General features: G+C 43.6%; 1 protein-coding gene across 1 annotated transcript in view; it reads left to right on the forward strand.

Moving 5' to 3' along the window:
- KCTD19 (potassium channel tetramerization domain containing 19) overlaps positions 1 to 21,816 on the forward strand; it is a gene marked incomplete at its 5' end in the record, with an annotated part of 77,349 nt that overhangs the window by 40,737 nt on the left and 14,796 nt on the right. The window contains one exon of the mRNA XM_081335686.1: positions 5,622 to 6,228. Coding sequence (XP_081191812.1) covers positions 5,622 to 6,228 — 607 coding nt within the window. The remainder of the gene's footprint in view (positions 1 to 5,621; positions 6,229 to 21,816) is intronic.

A 21,816-nucleotide genomic window follows, 5' to 3' on the forward strand; every position in this document is an offset into this window, starting at 1 on the left:
TCCCATCTCAAGTTATTTCTCAAATAACCTCCCAGAGTCACCAGTCTGCAAAGACTCTTAACCCTGATGATCCTTTGACAAAGAAGTTAAAACAAGAATTGATTATTGACCAATGGTTCAAGGACAATCAAACTACCCTTACCTATAGGGATGGTCTAGCTTGGAAAGGGGGGAAATTATATTTACCTAAATTACTCAGACTACAAGCGCTCCAAAGCAGTCATGATGTTAAACAAGCTGGTCATTTTGGTTACCTAAAGATACTATACTTAATCCAGAGGCAGTTTTGGTGGCCAGGCTTAAAGAAGGATGTGGAGAACTATGTAAAAATCTGTGCAGTCTGTGCTACCATGAAAAGAATCCCAGGAAAACATCCTGGGCTATTGCAGCCTATTGTGGATCCTTCCCAACCATAGGAAGAGATCGCTATGGAGTTTATCATCAAATTACCTGAGAGTGGAGGAAATACGGTAATATGGACTATGATTGATCTATTTTCAAAGCAAGCTGAATTTATTGCCTGCTCAGGCCTCCCTTCTACCCAGAAATTGGCTGTTCCTTAAGCATATTTACAGACTACACGGCGCACCAAAGGGAATAATTTCCGATGGGGGGTGCAGTTTATGGCCAGGTTTTAGAGGGACTGTCTAAAATTAATTGGTTCTACACAAGGACTGTCAGCGGCTTTTCACCCATCTACGAATGGGGCGGGTGAAAAAGCGAATGCAATGGTGGAACAATATCTTTGATGCTATGTGGATTACCAACAGAGAAATTGGACTGATCCCTTTCACTGAGGTGGCTTATAACAACACTGTACCACAGCAGCACCGGATTTACACCATTTAAAATAGCCACAGGGAGGGATTTCATCCCGATGCCTGAATATCCCCAGGAACCACCTGCATCTCAGACTTTAGATCAATGGGTGACGGCTTGGAAGGAGGTGTGGGACAATGCAAAGAAAGCTTTGAAAAAAGCCTCAGAGACTTACAAAAAACAACCTGATAAGAAAAGGGCACCTCAAAAGTCATTTTCTGTGGGAGAGAAGGTTTATCTTTCCACAAAATATTTAAGACTCAAATTACCTAGCAAAAAACTGGGGCCAAAATACCTGGGACCTTTTCCCATAGTGCAGATTTTAAACCCAGTGACTATGAAGCTAAAACTCCCTCGACTTTTAGGAAAGATCCACCCAGTATTTCACTGCAGTTTGTTGAAGCCTTTCAGAGATTGTACTCTGAGACCCCCTCCCAAGAAAGCACCTGGCCCGCTTGTGGTAGCTAAAGAGACTTATTACAAAGTGAAGCGTATTCTTGATGCAAGATTGTATGAAGGGGAATTGCAATATTTAGTGCAGTGGAAGGGATATCCATTATCAGAGGCTACCTGGGTGAAGTGTAGTGATGTGAAAGCTAATAGGATCATATGTAAATTTTATGATAAACATCCGAACAAACTGAGGGGGATGCCTAACTTTTATTCTTTTTTTTTTAACTGAAAAGTTTTAAAATACATTTTATCTTTAACAATCCCCCCCTCCCCCTCCCCAACCTATCCCTCCCTACCCCTCCCCCCCCTTTCCCCACTCCCCCCCCCCGACTTCCCAGAGCTAAGTACAGGGTATAAAAACAAAAAACAATCATAAACATCCATATGCTACCAACAATAAATTCTTAAATCTATCACTCTCTAGCTCATATAAAATAACTACAAGCAATATTAATATTACATATAAAAAAAAAGAGAAAAGAACAAAAAAAGAAAGGAAGACTTATTCAAATGCTAAGTGAAACTTTTTAGTCCCATATTTCTTCTGAATATATTCAATCCATTTTTCCCACTCCATAATATAACGTTCTTGCGAATGATCTTTCAAATAAGCTGAAATCTTTGCCATTTCTGCCAAATCAGAAACCTTTAAAGTCCATTCTTCTATAGTCGGCAGCTCCTCCTTCTTCCAATACTGACCTATTAAAAGCCTTGCTGCTGTAACTAAATTTAACATCAACTTAGTGTCCACAACAGTAGCACCTGTAATTATACCCAACAAAAAAAATTGCGGACAAAACTTTATCTTTTGCTTGAAGATCTTCTGCATATTCCACCAAATTTTTATCCAAAAGGCCTTGACCTTTTTACAAGTCCACCATATGTGAAAGTATGTTGCATCTTCACCACCACACCTCCAGCATTTTGGCTGATAATTCGGATACATACTTGCAAGCTTTTTAGGATCTAAATGCCATCTATAAAACATTTTATAAAAGTTCTCTCTTAAGTTTTGAGCTTGTGTAAATTTTACGTTCCTCACCCAGATCTTTTCCCACGTATCCATTGTAATAACTTCTTGGATGTTCTGGGCCCATTTTATCATACAATCTTTAACAAGTTCTGTTTCTGAATCAATTTCTATCAATGCAAGATATATCCGTTTGATATGTGCTGGACCCTGATTTCTAATTTGCTTTATCAAATTTTCATCAGTCATTGCAAAACCAGTTTTCTGATCTTCTTTCCACCTGGCCCGTAGTTGAGTATATTGAAACCAGGTTTGAACAATCTTCTCATCTCGCAAGAAATTATACGATTTTAAACACCATACACTTCTTTCCAAGCTTAAAATCTCCTTATACGTAGTCACGTCATGTTTGAAACCAACATTTATGTTTTCTATTGCGTGTTTTGGAATTGCCCACAATGGTATCTTACAGTCTAACTTGTATCTATACTTCTTCCAAACTCTCAACAATGCCTGTCTTAAAATATGCACTTTAAACACATTATCTACCTTCTTATCATACAACAAATACGCATGCCAGCCAAATAACAAGTCGTGGCCCTCAAGATTTAATAATCTCTCTTGTGTCAAATTAATCCAATCACTTATCCCTGCTAACGCAGCAGCTTCATAATATAATTTAAGATTGGGCATTTTAAGACCACCTCTTTCACGAGTATCCTGCATAATCTTAAGTTTAACTCGTGGCCTTTTCCCTGCCCAAACAAATTTATTGATACCCCATTGCCATTCTTCCAAATTAGAATCTTTCTTAAGAATCGGTATCATTTGAAATAAGAATAAAAATTTAGGCAGGACATTCATTTTCACTGCTGCGATTCTTCCCAACAAAGACAATTGCAATTTTTCCCAACTCTCCATTTCTTTTTGAATTTTACCCCATAGTTTTTCATAGTTATTTTTATATTACTTTGTATTAGAGGGTGACAAAAACACCCCCAAATATTTGACCCTTTTAGCAATCTCAAATCCAGTTAATCCTTCTAAAAGAGCCTTTTGCGATACTGTCATATTTTTGGCCAGAATTTTAGTTTTTTGTACATTAACCTTAAATCCAGAAACCCTCCCATATTGCATTATTATCTCCATCAGGTTCACAACAGAGTTTTCTGGCTGGGTCACTGTAACAACCAGATCGTCTGCGAACGCCCTCAATCTATAATCCTGATCTCTAATTTGAATACCCTTAATTTTTTCCGAGTTCCGAATTTTTATCAATAATATCTCCAATGTTAAAACAAATAATAAAGGTGATAACGGACACCCTTGTCTTGTGCCCTTCTCAATATTACATGCTTCCGTCAAACTATTGTTAACTATTATTCGGGCAGTTTGTTTTTGATATAATGCCCTAATTGGTTGCAAAAATTTATCCCCAAAATTCATTTTATCTAAAACTTTCATCAAAAATTGCCAGTTCAATTGATCAAAAGCTTTTTCAGCATCTAAGAAAATTAGCGCCGCAGGGATCTGGTTGTTCCTTTCCAAAAACTCTAACACATCAACTATATGCCTCACATTATTTTTCATTTGCCTACCAGTAATAAACCCAGTTTGATCCCCATGAATCACCTGTTGCAGAACCCTCATCAGTCTGTTAGCCAACACCTTAGCAAATATTTTATAATCTGTATTTAGAAGTGATATCGGTCTATAATTTTTAACTTGAGTAGCATCTTGATCTTCCTTCGGAATCAAAGAGATAAAAGCAGTTCTCCAAGACGGAGGCACCTTTCCCCCTCTCTGAATTGTCTGAAACAGTTCCTTTAACGGCTTTATCAACTCCATTTGTAAATTTTTATAGTAAACCGCAGTCAAACCATCCGTACCTGGCGCTTTATCCAACTTCAATTCCTTAATTGCTATAAGAATTTCTTCTTCTGTTATCAACTGGTTAATCTCCTCTTTTTGTACTTGCGTAAGAACCGGGATGCTAGCATTCTCCAGATATACATCAATGTCTTTTTCATTAATCTTTTCCTTAGCATATAATTTAGAATAAAAATCCACAAAGGCTTCCTTAATAAGATCCTGTTGAAACACAACCTTTCCCTTATGTTCAATTTTATCTATATTAGAAGCCCTTTGCTTTTTCCTTAGTCTATAAGCTAGCCATCTACCTGGCTTATTAGCATTGCAAAAAGTATTATGCCTAGCAAACCGCAAGTTGGTTGCCACTTGATCAGCCATCAATTTATCGAATTGTCCTCTTAATAGCTTAATAACTTCCTTAGTCTTTACATCCGATGGATTCAAAATTAAGACCTTTTCTTTTTCCCTAATTTCATTCTCCAGTTCTTTCCTTCTGGCTTCCAAAGTACGTCTGTATTTATTATTCATATATATCAACACTCCTCTCATATAGGCCTTGCTAGCATCCCAAACCATGTCCATAGAAGTATCCTTATTCATATTAATTTCAAAAAAATCCTTCATCCGCTGCTTACATTCTTCCACATTTCTCAGATTTCTAAACAAATTCTCATTTACGCGCCACAAGCGCCTATCCCTATTGTCCTTATTGATCTCTAACCAAACTGGACTGTGATCCGAAATAGTCCTTGCACAAATCTTTACCTTCTTAATCCTAGAAAAAAAATCATTAGTCAACAAAATAAAATCAATCCTAGAAAAAGATTGATGTCTGTCAGAAAAAAAAGTATAATCCTTTTCACGTAGGTGTATGTCACGCCAGATATCTCTCAATTCCAAATCGTCCTTCATTTCAAAAAAAGATTTAGGCAATCTGGCATGACTCGGAGCACGCTTAAAAGAACCCGCCTTGTCCATCTGTACGTCCAATACACCATTCCAGTCTAACTTTTATTCTTGTTTAATTTGCAGGATTTCTCCTTTCTTTCAAAGGGAGCTGAATGTCAATGTTGTGACAAACTGAACTGAAGCCATTTTTCATTTTGTCTTTGTTGTCACATTTTAGTTTAGATGAAGGAGGGGGAGGGGGGACGATAAGTTTCTGAGTTAGCCATAACAATGCTTCTGTGTGAGAATCAAGGTCAATCCTGATAAGAGTTTTGGTGGGCTGAAAAGCTGGGAGCCCATGTTTTGAAATGATTGGTGAATGTGATTTATGACAGCAATTTGGGGTGGTAATTGCAACTCGTTACTTTGTAGCCTGAGGGAGGGGATCTTAGTCTTGGGTTCACCCTTGTATGTGCCGATATCTTGTTTCCTAAATAAAATGTTCTTTAAGGAAGAAATCCTTGCCTTGAAGTTCTTTTAAATGGTTTCATCTATCGGAACTATGACAACATTATTAATTATGCTTTAATGGATTTTTTTTTCTCTTCCCTTTTTGAAGCATCTGCATTTTGCTGATTTAGATCAGTGTGCCAATAACTGGAATATAACTAGAGAACCACAGTCCACGGAAGGGAGTGATAGAGAGAACACCAAATACACCAGCATTTCTCCCATTAAGGGAGCAAAGCGAAAACATCCCTGGGAAACCTCCAAGTCCTCCGATGACTGGGGAGACGCCTGCCTTTTCCGACAGGAAGGAAACCCCAAGAAAAGAGGAGCAAAAGGCAGCTTAACCAAACCCCTGGAGAACAGTGACCCCCCCATTCAGAAGCTCATTTCTCTTGTGCAAGGCTGGGATATGGCTCACTGCAGATGCTGTGGGGCTCCCCAGGGACCAGGATCTGGTGAGGAATCCAAATGGAGAGCATTGTCTGGGAGGATCCCCCCTGCCAGCTGCTTCAGAATCTCCAGCTCTGAGTTCTCCAGCAATGAGGTGGCCATACAAGGAGCACCAGAAAATCTGTCCAAGGCTGAACTGTGCAAGCAGGGACCCCTGCTCTCCCAGGGCTGGCTGGCAAAGGCGGATGAGCCAAGCAATCTGGAGGAGGTGCCCTCCTCAGGGAAAAGTGGCAGCTCTCGGGAACAGAGTGGCCAGAAAGAAAAGGGTAAGTGGAACTCTTTCACTTGCTGCTTGTAAATGATTTCCGGCTTTGATTGGGAATAAGTGACTGCTCTCCATGACTTATTTATCCTAGAAGTTGGGTTCCTTAGAAATTGTAGGTAGAGCTTGAAAACTGCTAAGCTTGTAAGCCGCCCTGAGTCTTTGGAGAAGGGCGGGATATAAATGGAATTTAAAAAAAACCATTTATTTTCTCCCTGAACCTTGTATTTTTAATTGTAACCTGTTCAGGAGGAGGCTTAGTGACCAACCTCTTGCTAAGTTAGTCATGATCCTTGTAATAGTCCCGAAGATGCTTTTTCATGAGGCAACTGGACTTTCTTTGAAGACATTTCGCTTCTCATCCAAGAAGCTTCTTCAGATCCTTGGAGTAATTAAAGCATTTGGTTTTTCTTGCCTAAACATAAAACCTTACTTTTCTCTCCACTGAATTGCACTTTCTTGGATAGGGCCCAAGAAAGTCTGTCAAGTTCCTTCTGAATCTTGAGTTTATCTTCTAAACCAGGCATGTCAAACTCGTGACAATGTGGGACGTATCACAACTTTTTCCCTATTGCCGGCAATGGAGTGGGTGCGGTTTCAGCGTGACGCATCCGGCCCGTGGGCCAGCAGTTTGACATGCCTGTTCTAAAATGTTGGCTGTTCCTTCTACCTTGCTGTTGTCTGCAAATCTGATGAGTTCCCCGTCTGTCCCTACATCTAAATTAGTTATGAAGATGTTGAAGAGTACTGGGCCCTAGAGAGACCTTGAGAAACAGCAGTTCTATGCCACATATTTCTATCTTATTGAGAAGAAGGCTATGGTCTACTTCGTCAAATGCCTTTGAAGAGTACTGAGCCTAAGATAGAACCTTGGGGTACCTCACTGCATACTTCTCTCCATGTAGATGCAGTTCCATTAAGGACTACGTGTTGAGTGCGGTTGGTCAGCCAGTTATGAATCCATCTAATGGTGATGCTATCTATCACACATTTTTCTATCTTATCAAATAGTAGGCTGTGGCCTATTTTATCAAGTGCCTTACTGAAGTCCAAGTATACTATGTCCGCAGCATTTCGCTGGTCCACTAATTTAGTCATTTTGTCAAAGAATGCAATAAGATTTGTCTGGCATGATCTGTTTTTGACAAAGCCGAGTTGGATTCTGGTAATAGCTTTGCTCACTTCTAGGTGTTTGCAGATCTGTTGCTTGATTAATTTTCCAGGATTTTCCCAGTTATTGAGGTCAGGTTGATTGGTCTGTTGTTTCCTGGATCCATTTTTTTCCTTTTTTGAAGGTGGAAACTACATCAGCTCTTTTCCAGTCATGGTAGTTCCCCGGTTCCAGGGTCTGTGAAAAAATATGGTTCAGTGGTTCCACAGTGCCTTCAGAACTCTAGGATGTAATCCATCCGGTCCTGCAATTTGAACTTATATCTAGAATGGACAGTGTTGTATTACCATTTTCTTGCCTATTTTGACTTGTTCAGTATTCCTAATTTGTCTTTTACGTTCTGTTTTTGGTAGATTGGACTCTTTTTTCCTTTAGTGTAAAGAAAAATGCAAAGAATGAATTAAGCAGTTCAACTTTCTCCCTGCTGCCTGTCATGTCCTTGCCATTTTCTCTCTTTAGTGGACCAATTGTTTCCTTGACTTTTTTCTTTTTTTTAACATGTTGAAAGAAACTTTTAAAAATTAATTTTGACATTTGTTAAACGTCTTACTGCTTTCCTGACTTCATCTTTGCAGATTCAGGCTATATATTGTTATTCTGCTTTAGTTATATGTCCATCTTTCCTCTTTTTATACTTATCCTTTTTGTCTTTCAGTTTATCAGAGAGTTCCTTGTGCAATTATGCTAGTTTCATCTGGGGTTTCTTGTTTTTGTTTTTGACTGGTTGTGCTGCCACCACGTGGCTGTGTGGAGAAATCACAATGTGGGCAGTCAGACCCTCCTACCCTATGATGTATTTCCTCTTCCCTCCCCTTTCTGGGATGGACTTCCTTCTCCTTTGTCTCTAGAGAGTCCATTCTCCTTTAGCCAGAAGACATCATCTTCTAACTATTCTGGATCAAAGCTGTTGTACTTTAATTAATCTCTTGTTAAGACTTCTATGGTCTATATAAGCAGATGTCATTAACATTAACAGATCTCTCCAGATAGTTTTGAACTCGTAGAAACACCTTTTATCATATAGAAATACCTTTATTGCATGTAGAGTTGAATACAGTAGGTGGATGCATTCAGATGACCTTTGTACAGCATTTCCAAGATATTTCCAAGGTATCTCTAAGGTTAGAAAATTTATTTATTTATTTTATTTAGTTATATTTATATACCGCCCTATTCCCTGAGGACTCTGGTAATACTCCCAGGATCTGCATATTGAGTCTGCAAGTTACCCCATGTCTTCTGGCTAAAGGAGAATGGACTCTCTAGGGACAAAGGAGGAGGAAGTCCATCCCAGAAAGGGGAGGGAAGAGGAAATACATCATAGGGTACGAGGGTCTGACTGCTCACATTGTGATTTCTCCACACAGCCACGTGGTGGCAGCACACTGGTATTGTGCTAGATTAGGTTTTTATAATCTCATTTTTACAGAGTTTCACAAGCTTCTGGAGTTATTTTTCCCTTTAAGATTTTTCTCCGTGGAATCTTTTCCAAGCTCTAATTTTAATCAGGTCTCTTACAGTCCAAGACACTAGTTTGACTTTGTTCTGTTGCTTATGTTGAATTACAATATGACCTGGTTACTCTCCCCCAAAGTTCCCACAACTTCAAACCCCTCTTATCATTTCATCTGCCAGAGAGAATTAAGTTCAATATAGCTGACCCTCTAGTTCCCTCCTCCACCTTTAGGGAGACAAGGTTGTCTGCTACATTGGTCAGGAATCTGTTTGACCTCCCACTTAGTGCACAGTTTGTCTCCCAGTTGGTGTCAGGGTATTGAAAGTCCCCCATTATTATTGCAGTGTGTTTCCTGCACGCCTTAGCTCACTGATTAGCAAAGGTTCATCCATTTCCTCTGGTTGGGTGGCCTGTAGTCTATACCTCTGGCAATGTCGTTTCTTTTTCCTTTTATATTAACCCAAATGCATTCTAGGAGGCTTTGATCCTTGTTTTTGCATTTCTGTAGGGGTGTAGTGATTTCTTATATATGATGTTAACTCCAAATAAATAATAATAATAATAATAACAACAACAACAACAACAATAATAATAATAATAATAATAATAATAATAATAATAATAATAATAATAATAATAATAATAATAATAATAAATAAAGTTGGAAGGGACCTTAGAGGTCTTCTAGTCCAACCCCCTGCTTAGGCAGGAAACCCTATACCATTTCAGACAAATGACTGTCCAATCTGTTCTTAAAAACTTCTAGTTTTGGAGCATCCACAGCTTCTGGAAGCAGAAGTTTAAATCCTTCTAGCCATATGCTCCAGTCATGAGTTATATCCCACCAAGTTTGGGCAACAATTCCATATCTGCCCTTATATATTAGGTGTCAGGTCCACCATGGTGGTGCCCTGCCATTCTGTTGGAGGGAAAGGGAGGAAGGTTTCTGGCATTCTTTGCATGCTTTCGCTTTTGCTGTAACCCCTTGGAAATTCAGGAGGTGGTGTCAGGGCCCACTTCAAAACCTCATCCCAAGAAAGCAGGACTCTTGAAACAAGTTTCTTTCCAAAAGGAACTTTTATTAGGAGAAGCTGATAGCAGGCATGATAGGCAGGATCTGGGGGTTTCCTGCTCAGATCAATAGGTTAAAAGAATCCCAGGCATAACCCCACTCCAATAGTTCATCCGGTCAGTTTGAATGGGCCAATCTCCAGGAGTTAAGTCCGCTGTGGGAAGGGAGCTGATAATGGGATCCTTTCCCAGGCTTGTGAAGATGTTGTTGGGTCTTTGCGCCTTCCCTTTCACAGCGAGAGATAAACCAGATGGCCGAGGCATATTCCTTTCTCACCCCAAGGTAACATCAAGGGAGAGACAGTTCAAAGAGTCAGCATGTAGGAACAGCGGAAAGGATACAATGTAGTAAAGCAGAATAACATACCACAGAGCCTTCCCCTCTGCCCCTCGGGAGAATGGCAGAACCCTCAGAAAGAAAAGAATTAGGAAAGAGATTAGATGGATTTCCTCCCCCCCGGGAACAATGGGTTCTGACAGGGAGATTGTCTTTGGAGTCGAAACAGACTTCTTCCCAACCAGTTCCATCCTGGTTCCAAAGCCATTGTGCCTGGAGAATGACCTGTTATCTACCCAGCACCTCAGCATTCTCATAACATCCCTATGGCATTATATTGGCTGCCAGTGGACGGGTCAGGGGGGGTGGATTTGGGAAAAACAAAAGAAGTGCTTTACACTTTGAGTGGGACCTTCAGATTCCACCTGACTTCTCTGCATCCACCATCTCTCAGTAAAAGTTCTTTTGATTAACCTTAATGGAGTCAAGAGATTTACTTGATTGCCATGAGGTTTATGCTTGGAATTACCTTCCAAATGTTTGCCTTCCTCCCCCTCCAGTTGTAGTTTAAAGCCCTTTGGATAAGGCAAGTCAGTTGGTTTCCAGAGATGTTCTTTCCAGTTATTGTGAGGTGTAGCCCATCCCCTGCCAGAAGTTCCTAGGAATTCGGTGTAGGAATTCAGAGTTCTCTCAATGGCACATCCCCTAAGCCAGTGGTTTATTTCCATGCTTCTGAGTTTCCTCATTGGACGGTTATTTTTTTGCAAATTGATTCATGGCAGATTCCACCTCCCCCCCCCCTTGCTCTCTGCTCTCCACCCATACATCTTTTTGTTGTCATATTAATGTATTCTTGTGTTCTTTTTCATTATTTCATTGTTCTATTTTACTTCTGTAATCTTTACACACTTTTCACTTTTTCCTTTTTATTGTAGTAAGCCACCTAGAGTAGCTTTATGGTGAGATAGGTAACAAATAAGTTTAACAAATAATAGATGAGATAGATAGATAGATAGATAGATAGATAGATAGATAGATAGATAGATAGATAGATAGATAGATAGATAGATAGATAATAGATTAAGGTTGTCATCAAAATCAAATTTTAAAGATGTAATATTTTTAAAAAAATATCTTCAGTACTTAGAAAGTCAAAGATGATCCGTTGGAAAAAGTGATGTTCAGAAGGCAAAACCCAGAGATTCTGCATTTGTTTTCTCCCAGGAGGAAAATGAAACTCATCATGGTTTTGTGTGTGGGGAGGAGAGAGATGGCTGCTTAATACAGATTAGGAGGGTGAGAGAGAAACTGGGTGGGCAATGGAAGGTGCTTTGAGGTGCACCAGGGGCATGGACCAAGTCCCAGGTGCAGTCATGGCCATTAGGGGCTCCAGCTGATTTCTGAGTTTCCTTGGGGCTGCCCTGTTCTGCCCAGATTGCTTCACCTACCCTCGGTCCTCTTCTGGCTGCAGTGGGGACTGGCAGCCTTTCCTTCTTTTGCAAGTGGGAAACTATCATCCAGTCAGCATGCAGAGCATGTGCTGTAACAGTGACACCACCAGTTTCACAACTACAAATAAAAAACTCAATTCTTTGGGTTGCTGTGTATGTTTTTTTAGGGTTTTGTTTCCCCAAGAGATCAGCTTGTAAGCCTAGTAAACTGTGGAATGAGAGGCCAAGGATACATGAAACTCAAACACTTTGCTGCCATCTTGTGAATGAATAATGATTGCGTTGCAAAATAAATAAATGAAAGAAGGTGAATGGGTTTGGAAGTAAGGTAAAGACCAAAAATTAATGGTTAGATGGAGTTCATGAGAGGGTCTGAAAGAGGAGTAAGAAGTTTAAAGAACAAAAGGCCCTGCACGAAGCAACATGGAGACATAAGGAAGGCTAGAGAAGTAGAGAAGAACAGAAAATTGTGTTCATATAATCTACATTTTACAGGAGTTTGTTTCTCTCTACTCAAGCTTCTTACAGTTTCTCTCTGCTTCACAAAATATCCTTGTCCCAAAAGGGAATAGCTTGATCGATATTTATGTCAACAAATCATTCGGCTGCTCCTTCATTCAATTCCCACATGGCTTCTGACTGCAACATAAAGAAGCCCTGTGGTGGAAAAAGGACTTTTGTTTTCTGTTATTAAACTTTCCCTGAAGAGAATTTGAATTCATAAGAAGCCTGCACCGTTACCAGCTATTTCATTACAAAGCCTGTGTGTTTAATTTCACTCTTGTTGTTTTGAGAAGGTCATAATTAATTCCCTTGTGGATTTCTACTAACCTTGTCTTCAGCTGCAGAAGATGTTGCAGACAAACAGTTGTCCAATCTTTTCTTGAAAACCTCCATCATGTCTGCATTATAATAATTAAATCATATTTACCACAAGTTTAAGTTCTTCTTGGGTATTTAATTCTCATGTTCTGGACAACAACAAAGGCCAGTATGTTTTCTGATTTTTCACTGAGCCTGTTTAAAGGACTAATTTCAGTTACACACCTAGTTTCTGAAGCGTGCAAGTCTTATTTGAGATTGTTACTTCAGGATTTTTGTTCCCATCATCCTGTCTGTGTCAATTGTCTGACTAGCAAACCTAACAAAAAATTTCCTCTAGGCGATTGAGTTCCAAAAGGTAAAGCTTTATTGGATAAACCATCTAGGAACTAAAGAAGTGAAACCAGCTCTGAGTTTTCCCACGCAGAAGCTTGCTTAGTTAAACAAAAGATTCCCCCACCCACCAGATGTTCACATTGCCACTGGCTGAAACAGTCCCAGTTTCCTAGCAATCGCTTCACAGATGTGCATACCAGGCATCCAGTAACATAGCTCTCAATCTCTTTGTTCATCTTAGAACTGCCTCTTAGCCAGATTGTCAGACCCCTCCAATGTATTTCCCTTCATATTATTACTTTGCCTATGTATTCTTTTTCAGGGTCTGCCATTCTGGTGGGAGGGGGGCTGCTTGCTTGGGGGATGTATTTGTCTTGCTCTATTCTGTCCACTTCGAAACATCCTCCCTCCGTGAGAAAGGAATGTCTGCCTTATCTCCAGACAACGGAGCCTGGGACCGTTGGGAAATGAAAGCAAGAGAGAACTTGAGATGAGTGCTAAAATCACCAGGTTCTCAAACCCTTCAGGAGAAGGGCGATATATAAATCAAATAAATAAATAAATAAATAAATAAATAAACAAACAAACAAACAAACAAACAAACAAACAAACAAACAAACAACCCAGCACCTATGGATTGGCTGGATTTCAGCTGGAAAGTTGGACACTGGGGGGAGGAGTCTTGAATGGGCATTTTGATATAACCTTTCGCACGCAATTTTCCAGACCTTGCTTTGCTCTATTGCTATCACTAACTCAATAAAAGTTCCTTTTGAAAATGCCTGTTTCAAGAGTTCTGTTTTCTTGTAAGATCTAGATGAGACAATCCCTTACATAAAGCAAGGTCTGCAATAGTGCCCAACCCGGAGAGGCATCTGCCCTATTGTGGGGGACCGTGCACAATATGTCTCTGCATGGCAGTGAAATGGGAGAAGCCGGGACCGAAGATTGGAGTGAAATGGATCTGGAAAAAGTGTGGGCTGTCCTGGAATGGGCCCCTCCCTGCACCAGAAAGCAATTACAGAGCTTTCTGGGGTTTGCTAATTTTTACAGGCAGTTTCTCCCTTCATTCATGCAGATTGCGCTCCCCATTACAAACCTGCTAAAAACAAAGGGAGAAAATAAGCTGAAGCCTAGCCAGGGCTTTTCAACCTTTTCACCCATTGTACCACTTTTAGGATATGGCAGCATCCGAGTACCACCAGTCGCCTAGCAAGGGGTCAAAAACTTGATGACCCCCCCAAAATAGGAAAAAAGTGATGAAGTACAGGTAGTCCTAGACTTACAAGAGTTCGCTTAGTGACTGTTCGAAGTTACAATATTTAAGAAGACAGCCCCAAACCTCTTATGCTAGCACAATGCATCATGTCAGTTGTAGGACAAATAACATGAGCAAGCATTTCCTCCCTGATACAAAAAGCAGAAAAAGCAGCAAAAATAGAAAAAAGACAGAATGTGCATTTCATTAATGGAGAACAAAGGAACAGTGAGTAACTCTGACTTAAGAGGAAAAAATAGGCTAAAAATAAATAAAAATAAAAATAGTTGACACTGAGCGAAGCAAGCTGCCAGAAAGTGGATTTTATTACAGAAGCCAGACAGAGAAGTGATTCAGCAATGACTTCTGGACTGGCTAGTAAAAATCACCTAAATGCATGGTACAATTTATACTCTTTTTCCTATTTTAAGTTTTGATGAGATTTGTAAGAAGTTTGTTCTTCTTAATTTCCTAGCTTGGTTTTTTTCCCTTTCAGCCGGATTGATCATTCCTATCACCCAGGGAAGGAAATAACTTGTTGATGAAGTTTTTGTGTGTCTAGGTTAATCTTGTCATAAGTGCTGGTGTATCTGGGGTTAATCCTGTTATTGGTTTCTATGTGTGTATAGGGCAAACCTGACAGCTTTCTTTTGGTTTGTTCAAGGCTAGTGCTTACCACTCCATTGTTTCTTTTGCTTTGTGTTCTTGGCTCTTGGCCGTCTGGCCCAGGCTATTAACTGAGGGGGGGGGGGGAGAGAAAGAGAGAAAAAAAGGAAAAAAAAACCCCTCTTCTCTGGTACTTCTGTTTTTCTGCTTGACTTTTCTAAGAGAAGGGAAATGAATGCTTCTTTTGGAGCAGCCTTTTGTATTTGTAATAGTTGGTTTCTGGGGCCAGGCTTTCTGCATCTTTACCTATTGTTCCTGCCTGTTTAATATTTCCCAAAGGTATTTCTTTTTCATGAGTATGTAGATGGTAACTTCTAATTATTGATTGAATCAATAATCCATCACAGCCATGGAGCAAGTTTCGAATTGACTCCGGAGTTCAGAGATCTTAAACCAGGGGTGGGGAACTATGGCCCCTTCATGACTGGTGGACTTCAACTCCCAGAATTCCTAAGCCAGCATGGCTCAGCTTGGAAACCTCTCCCTTTCCCCTCAGCATGGCTGGCTCAGGAATTCTGGAGTTGAAGTCCAGGGGTCATAAAAGAGCCAAGGTTCCCCACCCATCTTAAACGGCTGTTCCACGGGAATTACATTCCATGAGGGAAGCTGAGTGAGGGATTTACTTTGGAAACAGGTGTTTGTAAGTCTAACCAAACAGGCTAAAGCTGACAGCTGCTCTTTGCTAAACTCGCCCCCCCCCCAAAAAAAAGCAACGTTGCAAAAAGACAAACCAGCAAAGGAGCCAAACTTTTTCCTTCAACCTCTTCTGGAGGAAAGAGGAACGTAGCATCTGCCAGGCATTTTTTCTCCTAATTGGCACCCAAAACAAAGAGAAAAAAACTGCTGCGGAGTTTTGAAAAACTGCCAGGGCTCCTGCAACCCTTCCCAAAACAAAGCGCCCCGTGTAGCCCAACCTCATCCTGCACAGCCGCCATGACGTCCGGCTACTTACTTTTCCAAGATGAAGTACAGGTCAAAGCCCTCCATAGCAGGCGGCGCCCCTCCTCCTCTCCCTGCCCCCCTCGCCCATCACAGGGGACCATCAGGGCATTCAGAAAGGAGGGGAAAAGGCTGTCCAGAGGTGGGTTTTTTGTGGGGGAGTTTCAGATTTTCCTTCTGCTCTGCTTTCCCTCTGGTCCATTTTCAGGGCACCTCTGCCTTGTGCTTCCAGCACAGCGCAGCCGAGCCCACCACTGTCGGCCAGGCGATTGGCAACTTCTAGTTCCTGTTGCTTTGCTTTGTCCCAGACTTGAGGAACATGGAAGCCTCCTCCCCCCTCCTGGCCCCTTCCCCGCAAAGGAAAGAGCTGGAATCTGGCGCTGATCCTGGCGCTTCTGCTGAGCCCTGAAGAAGCGCCGATCAGCTGGAGCCCAGGGCTGATCAGGCTTGTGCGGTGCTGCCACCAGTTCAGCTCATTCCCCCCCCACTACCACTTCTAGGATGGTCGCGTACCACCTGCCAGCTACCAATGCACCACAGGTGGTATGTGTACCACCAGTTGAAAAGCCCTGGCCTAGCCAGCCCTTAAAGTGGACTGCAGAATGCTAAGCCTCATTCGAAAAGCATAAGACTTTTTTCCGCAGAGCTGGTATTGAAACACCCAGACCCAGAAAAACCGTTTATAATTCAGGGTGATGCTAGTGATGTGGCTGTAGGTGTGGTATTGCTTCAAAAGAACCAGAAGGGTCAGTTGCAACCCTGCACCTACACATCCAAGAAGTTGACTGAGACAGAACAGTGATGGGCTGCTTGGGAGAAGGAGGCTTATGTGGTGCAATGGGCCCTCCTTACTTGGAGACATTTTTTGGAAGGGAGTAAAGTCTCCTTCCAGGTGTGGATGGACCATAAGAATCTGGAAGCAACAAAAAACCCCAGGAAATTTTCTCCGAAACAGGCACACTGGGCCCAGAATTTCCACCAATTTAACTTCTCCATCCACTATCTACTAGGGAAAAGAATTTCCTGACAGACGCATTGTCAAGAATGCCACAGTATGATAGTGTGAAGTCAGGGGTGGTTAAACCTTTGTTTTTCCCGCACCAATTAGTGGCCCTGGTCACCACGAGGATGCAATCTAAGGGGCACCCTACTGTTGGGAGGGTTTTCACAAACCCAAAATGTCCTGCAGGTTTCATGTCGTGACTCTGTTGCAGGACCTGGGTTCTTAGGCTGGCCGGAACATACAACTTGTTCCCCTTCCGTGGTAGGTCCTCTCTCACTGTCAACTCTCCTTTATGATTATGGAACCATTCATCCTCCCCTGAGGCTTCCTTCAGTTTCTGGGTTAACTCATTATTGGCCTGTTGAGAAAGGACCAACAACCCTACCCTTGTGGATCCTTAAGCTGCCAGCTGCTGGGAAAGGATGATTGAGTTAACTATTTCTTCCCAGATACTTTTGTATTGGGGCAAGCAGGAGAATGCATCTTCAAGGAAGTTTTTTACTCACAGGCAGAGGGGAAAGTTGAAGGGTAAAATTGAACCGATTAAAGTACTCGGCCCATCGGACTTGTTTAAGTGTTAGTTTCCTTGGGGTCTTCAGGGCTCCTAGATTCTTGAGCCCCAGCCATACCTCAAAGGGGACTTTGCTGCCCTCTAAAAACTGTCTCGAAGTCAGCACCACATAAGTCTCCTTTGCCCATACCGCCCAACGCCTTTCGGTGTCAGTCACTTCTTGGGAGGTGTAGGTGCAGGGTTGGAGCTTCCCCCTTTCATTCTTCTGGAGCAAGACTGCCCCCGCTGCTACATTGCTTGCATCAGCATGTATTATGGATGGTTCTGCTGGGTTTGGGTGCCTGAGGGTCAGCTTTGCTGCAAAGAGCCATTTAAGCTTTTCAAAAGCTGCTTGACATCCCATAGTCCAATTGAGTGGCTGGCTCAACCTGGGCTCTAGTCCACCTCCTCCCATTTTTAGCAATTCAGTTATGGGCAGGGCTATTTCTGAGAACCAAAGGATGACTTGTCAGTAGAAGTTGGCAAAGGCTGGGAAGTTCTGCAGCTGCCTTCTGGTCCGTAGGGCTTCCCATTCTAGTATTGACTTCACTTTTCCAGGATCCATTTCCACTCTCTTGATAGACACACCATTATTTAAGTAATCCAGACTAGTTTTATGGAAGTCACACTTGGATAGCTTGGTGTAAAGCTTAGCTTTCAATAGTTTCCTCAGCATTTCTCTCAGCATTTCACATGGTCTTCCATTGTCTCAGAGTAGATAAGAATGTCATCCAGGTACACCAGCAGCCCTTCTACAGGTGGCCATGCAGCCCCTTGTTAATCAGTTGCATGAACACAGTGAGCGCTTGCTGTAATCCAAAGGGCATCACCCAGAACTGGTATCATCCATCATAAGGGGCAATTAAAAGCTATTTTCCATTCATCCCCCTCCTTAATCCTCACTCAATAGTACACTCCCCTCAAGTCGAGTTTAGTGAAATCTTCCCTTTTGACAGATATCCCAGCGTATCTTTCATGAAGGGAAGGGGGTACATATTTTCATGCAAACCCCGTTGATCCCTTGGAAATGGAATGCACAATCTCAGGGAACTGTCTTTTTTCTCCTTGAAGAGTATGATGCTGCCACCCTGGACTTTGCCAGCTGGATGAATCCCCCGGCTAAATTTTTATCCACAAAGTTTTGGAACTCTTCCATCTTCCTTGCAGTCATTGAGTACATCTTTGGTTTAGGAAGTTTTGCTCCAAGCAGCAATTCAATTGCACAGTCTGTGGGGTGGTGAGGGAGAAAGCTTCTGATTCTTACTCACTAACTAGTTCCATCAAATCTCAGTATTCTTTCGGGATGCTCGACTCAGTTTGCTTGTTCTTTGCTAGTGCTCTAACTGGTTCCACTCTCTCCTCCACAGCCATCGGTGCTCACTTTTTGGCGGCTTCTACACCCCCTGCACTTTCTTAACTTTCCTCCCCATGTGCCACTCATTGCTCCCCAGTCAATTGACAGATTCCATTTCTTCAACCATGACAACCCCAGTATCATGGTCTCTGCCATCTTTGGGGCAATGATAAACTGAATAATTTCTTCATGACTTCCTGCCTTAAGGCTTCCTGGCTCTGTAAGGTAGGCCGCATGCGCAGCACACACACACACACACCATGAGTGAACTATTTGCTCAAATTTCATGGGCTGCCTTAGTCTCCTTAGTCTCAGTCCCAACCTTTCCACCATCTGCAGGCTGACTAAGCAGCGGATGCACCCTGAGTCCAGCAAGGCAGTAAAGACCCCTTTGCTCCTGACTGGGGCACTAAAACCTCCACTCGGGCAGTCAATGGGGCGATGGCTCCACTTACCATCGGGTTGTCCTCCCCCTTGTTGTCGCTTTTAGAGAAAATTGGACTAGGCTTTCGGGGGTTGGAGTTCCCCCCCCCTTTATAAAACTGGGGAGAAATCTCCATGACCTGTTGCGCTGCCCACATCTTCTCCTTCATCTTCTTTGGTATTTTCTTCGACTTTGGTTGGCTCGGGGTCTTCGGCATCAATGCAGGTTGAGGGGCTAGGCAGTTAGCAGCCTGATAACCCTCCTTCCCACATCAAAAGTAAGCTCCTGCAGGATGTCATGGACCCTCTCTAGCAGCCGAAGGGGAGCCCCCCTCCTCTGTGCGTTGGCAGGAGCTTCTCTTGGGCTTGGTGCGGGTGGCTCTCTGGAGCTGCGTGCTGCCGATACTCCAACAGGTCTAGTTCCACTGTGGTACCCAGCTGATACCACGCTTGGAGATCATCTGGGATCCCCCATGGTAGGCAGTTCTGATATAGTTCTCTGCTCAGCCTGTCTCAGAAGTGGTAGACCAGGTAAGCATTCCAGCCACCCTCTTAGTCTCCCAGCCAAGCTGCGGAACTCCCAAATGTACTCAGCCACTGATCAACTTCCCTGCCTTATGCAGCGGATTCCAGACTCCATTTGGTGGGCCTGTGCAGTATCCCCAACTCTGCCTCGAAGCCCCTCCAAGAAAGCGTTGACATTCCCCAGTTCCAGAGCCCTTTCATTGTGGAATGCCACTCAGTGGCCTCTCCTTCCAGGTTCATGGTGTTCTGTACCAGCCTTCTACCGGCCCTGCAGAAAAGGCAGGGACAACCCCTTTTACAAGAAGGCAAGAGGCTGGAATTACGCCTGCCAAATTTATTGCTACAAATAGAACAAGACACAAACCAAGAAACAGGAGCTTTTCAAGCGGTTGCCTTCAGCAAACCAGCCCTCCCACGCATTCCCCCTTAAGGGCGTGGCTTCTCTCTGCCTCCTTCCGAGGAGCCCCATTGCCTTCCTCTGTTTACTCCTGATTGACTGCCTCCTGCGTCGGGCGTCCTTGAACAGGGCCAGCTGTGGGTCATCTTCATCCACGCTGTCAGGCTCACACAGCTGGGTCTGCGTCGTGACCAGATGAGAGGGGCCTGGCTGAGGACTCTCATCAAGCTCTTCAACACCCCCCTCCTCCTCCTCCTCTGAGTCATCCGACCCAACTGCCGAACCCACAGGCTGACCCTGAATCACAACACTATCCCGCACCGCAGGGTCCTTCCCCCGGGTCTGCCGATCCGGATGCGGTCGGGATGGAAATTGTTTATGAAAAGCGGTCACCAACGCAGGGACATGAACGGCGGTCGCGTCTTCCCAGGTGAAGTCCTCTGGTCCGTAACCTTTTCATTCAATCAGGTACTGGAAACGACCTTTCAGCCAACGGGAATCCCTGATGCTGGCGACCTCGTACTCGGGGGTGCTGCCTCCATCACAAGGTCCTGATGGGGGAGGTTCCGCTCGGCGGAGTGGACAGGCCGGTTGCTCGGGGACCAACAGAGACCAATGAAAGACTGGGTGCACGCGCAGGGAACGTGGCAGAGTTAAGCGATAGGCGACCGGATTGATGACAGCCTCGACTGGGAACGGTCCTAAATATCGGTGATCTAACTTTCTCACCGGCCGTGTTGACAGTAGGTTCCTGGTGGACAACCAGACCCGATCTCCCACCGATAGTGGAGGCGTATCCCGTCTTGACCGATCAGCAAACCTTTTGTAATCGGCCTTGGCCTTCTCTAACTGACGTCGCACCAATCGATGGATCGCCTGTAACTCTGCCATGAAGTCGTTCGCTGCCGGCTCCGGTGAGTCCACGGGAGAAAGGGGGATAAACCAGGGGTGATATCCCACATTGGCCAAGAACGGTGTCATCTGTGTGGAGGTGTGCTGCGAATTGTTAAATGCAAACTCAGCTATGGCCAGATAGTCCACCCAATTGTTTTGCTGCAGATTAACGTAGCAGCGCAGATATTGTTCCAGGATACCGATGACCTTCTCGGTTCCCCCGTCAGTTTGAGGATGATGCGCGGATGAGAGGCAAATCTTGATATCCAACGCATGCATCAACTCCTGCCAGAAGCGGGCTGTAAACTGGGCCCCCCTATCAGAGACGACTCTATCAGGGAGGCCATGCAGCCGAAACACCTGCTGAATGAACATACGACTAGTGGTGCGGGCTGACGGTAAGCCGCGACAGGGGATGAAGTGCGCCATCTTGGTCAGCATACACTGTTGTAAAACCAGAGGATGGGGGTAAATCCGTCAGAAAGTCCATGGACACAGCCCCCCAGGGTCTTTTGGGTGTCGGCAAGGGCTGCAGTAATCCAGGCGGGGCCCCTGTCGCTGACTTGGCCTGCCTGCAGGGGATGCAGGAAGTGACATAGGACTGGACGTCGTGTCGGAGTCGGGGCCACCAGAAGGTACGGGAGACCAGGTTCAGGGTCTTGAACAGGCCAAAATGCCCCGCCGCCGGGTTATCGTGACACTGGCTGAGGATGAGTCCCCTGAGTGGCCCTCCCAGAACGTAGAACCGGTCACGATAATACAAGAGTCCATCCGTGACCGACCAAGGAGAATCTGGCCCCACCTCCTCCTTCCGCTGAGCCACCCACACGTCCTGTTGCTGTGACTCCCGGATCCGAGCCCGTATATCAACCGGCTCCTGCACCGCAGCAAAAGTCTCGACGGGGATCACTGTCCTGGGCAGAAGCTTGTCTTCCACTCGGGAATATTCGGGCTTCCTGGACAGAGCATCCGCTCTTTGATTGTACCCGCTAGGTATGT

Source organism: Vipera berus (assembly GCF_964194415.1).
Source record: "Vipera berus genome assembly, chromosome: 10".
Lineage (NCBI taxonomy): Eukaryota > Metazoa > Chordata > Lepidosauria > Squamata > Viperidae > Vipera > Vipera berus.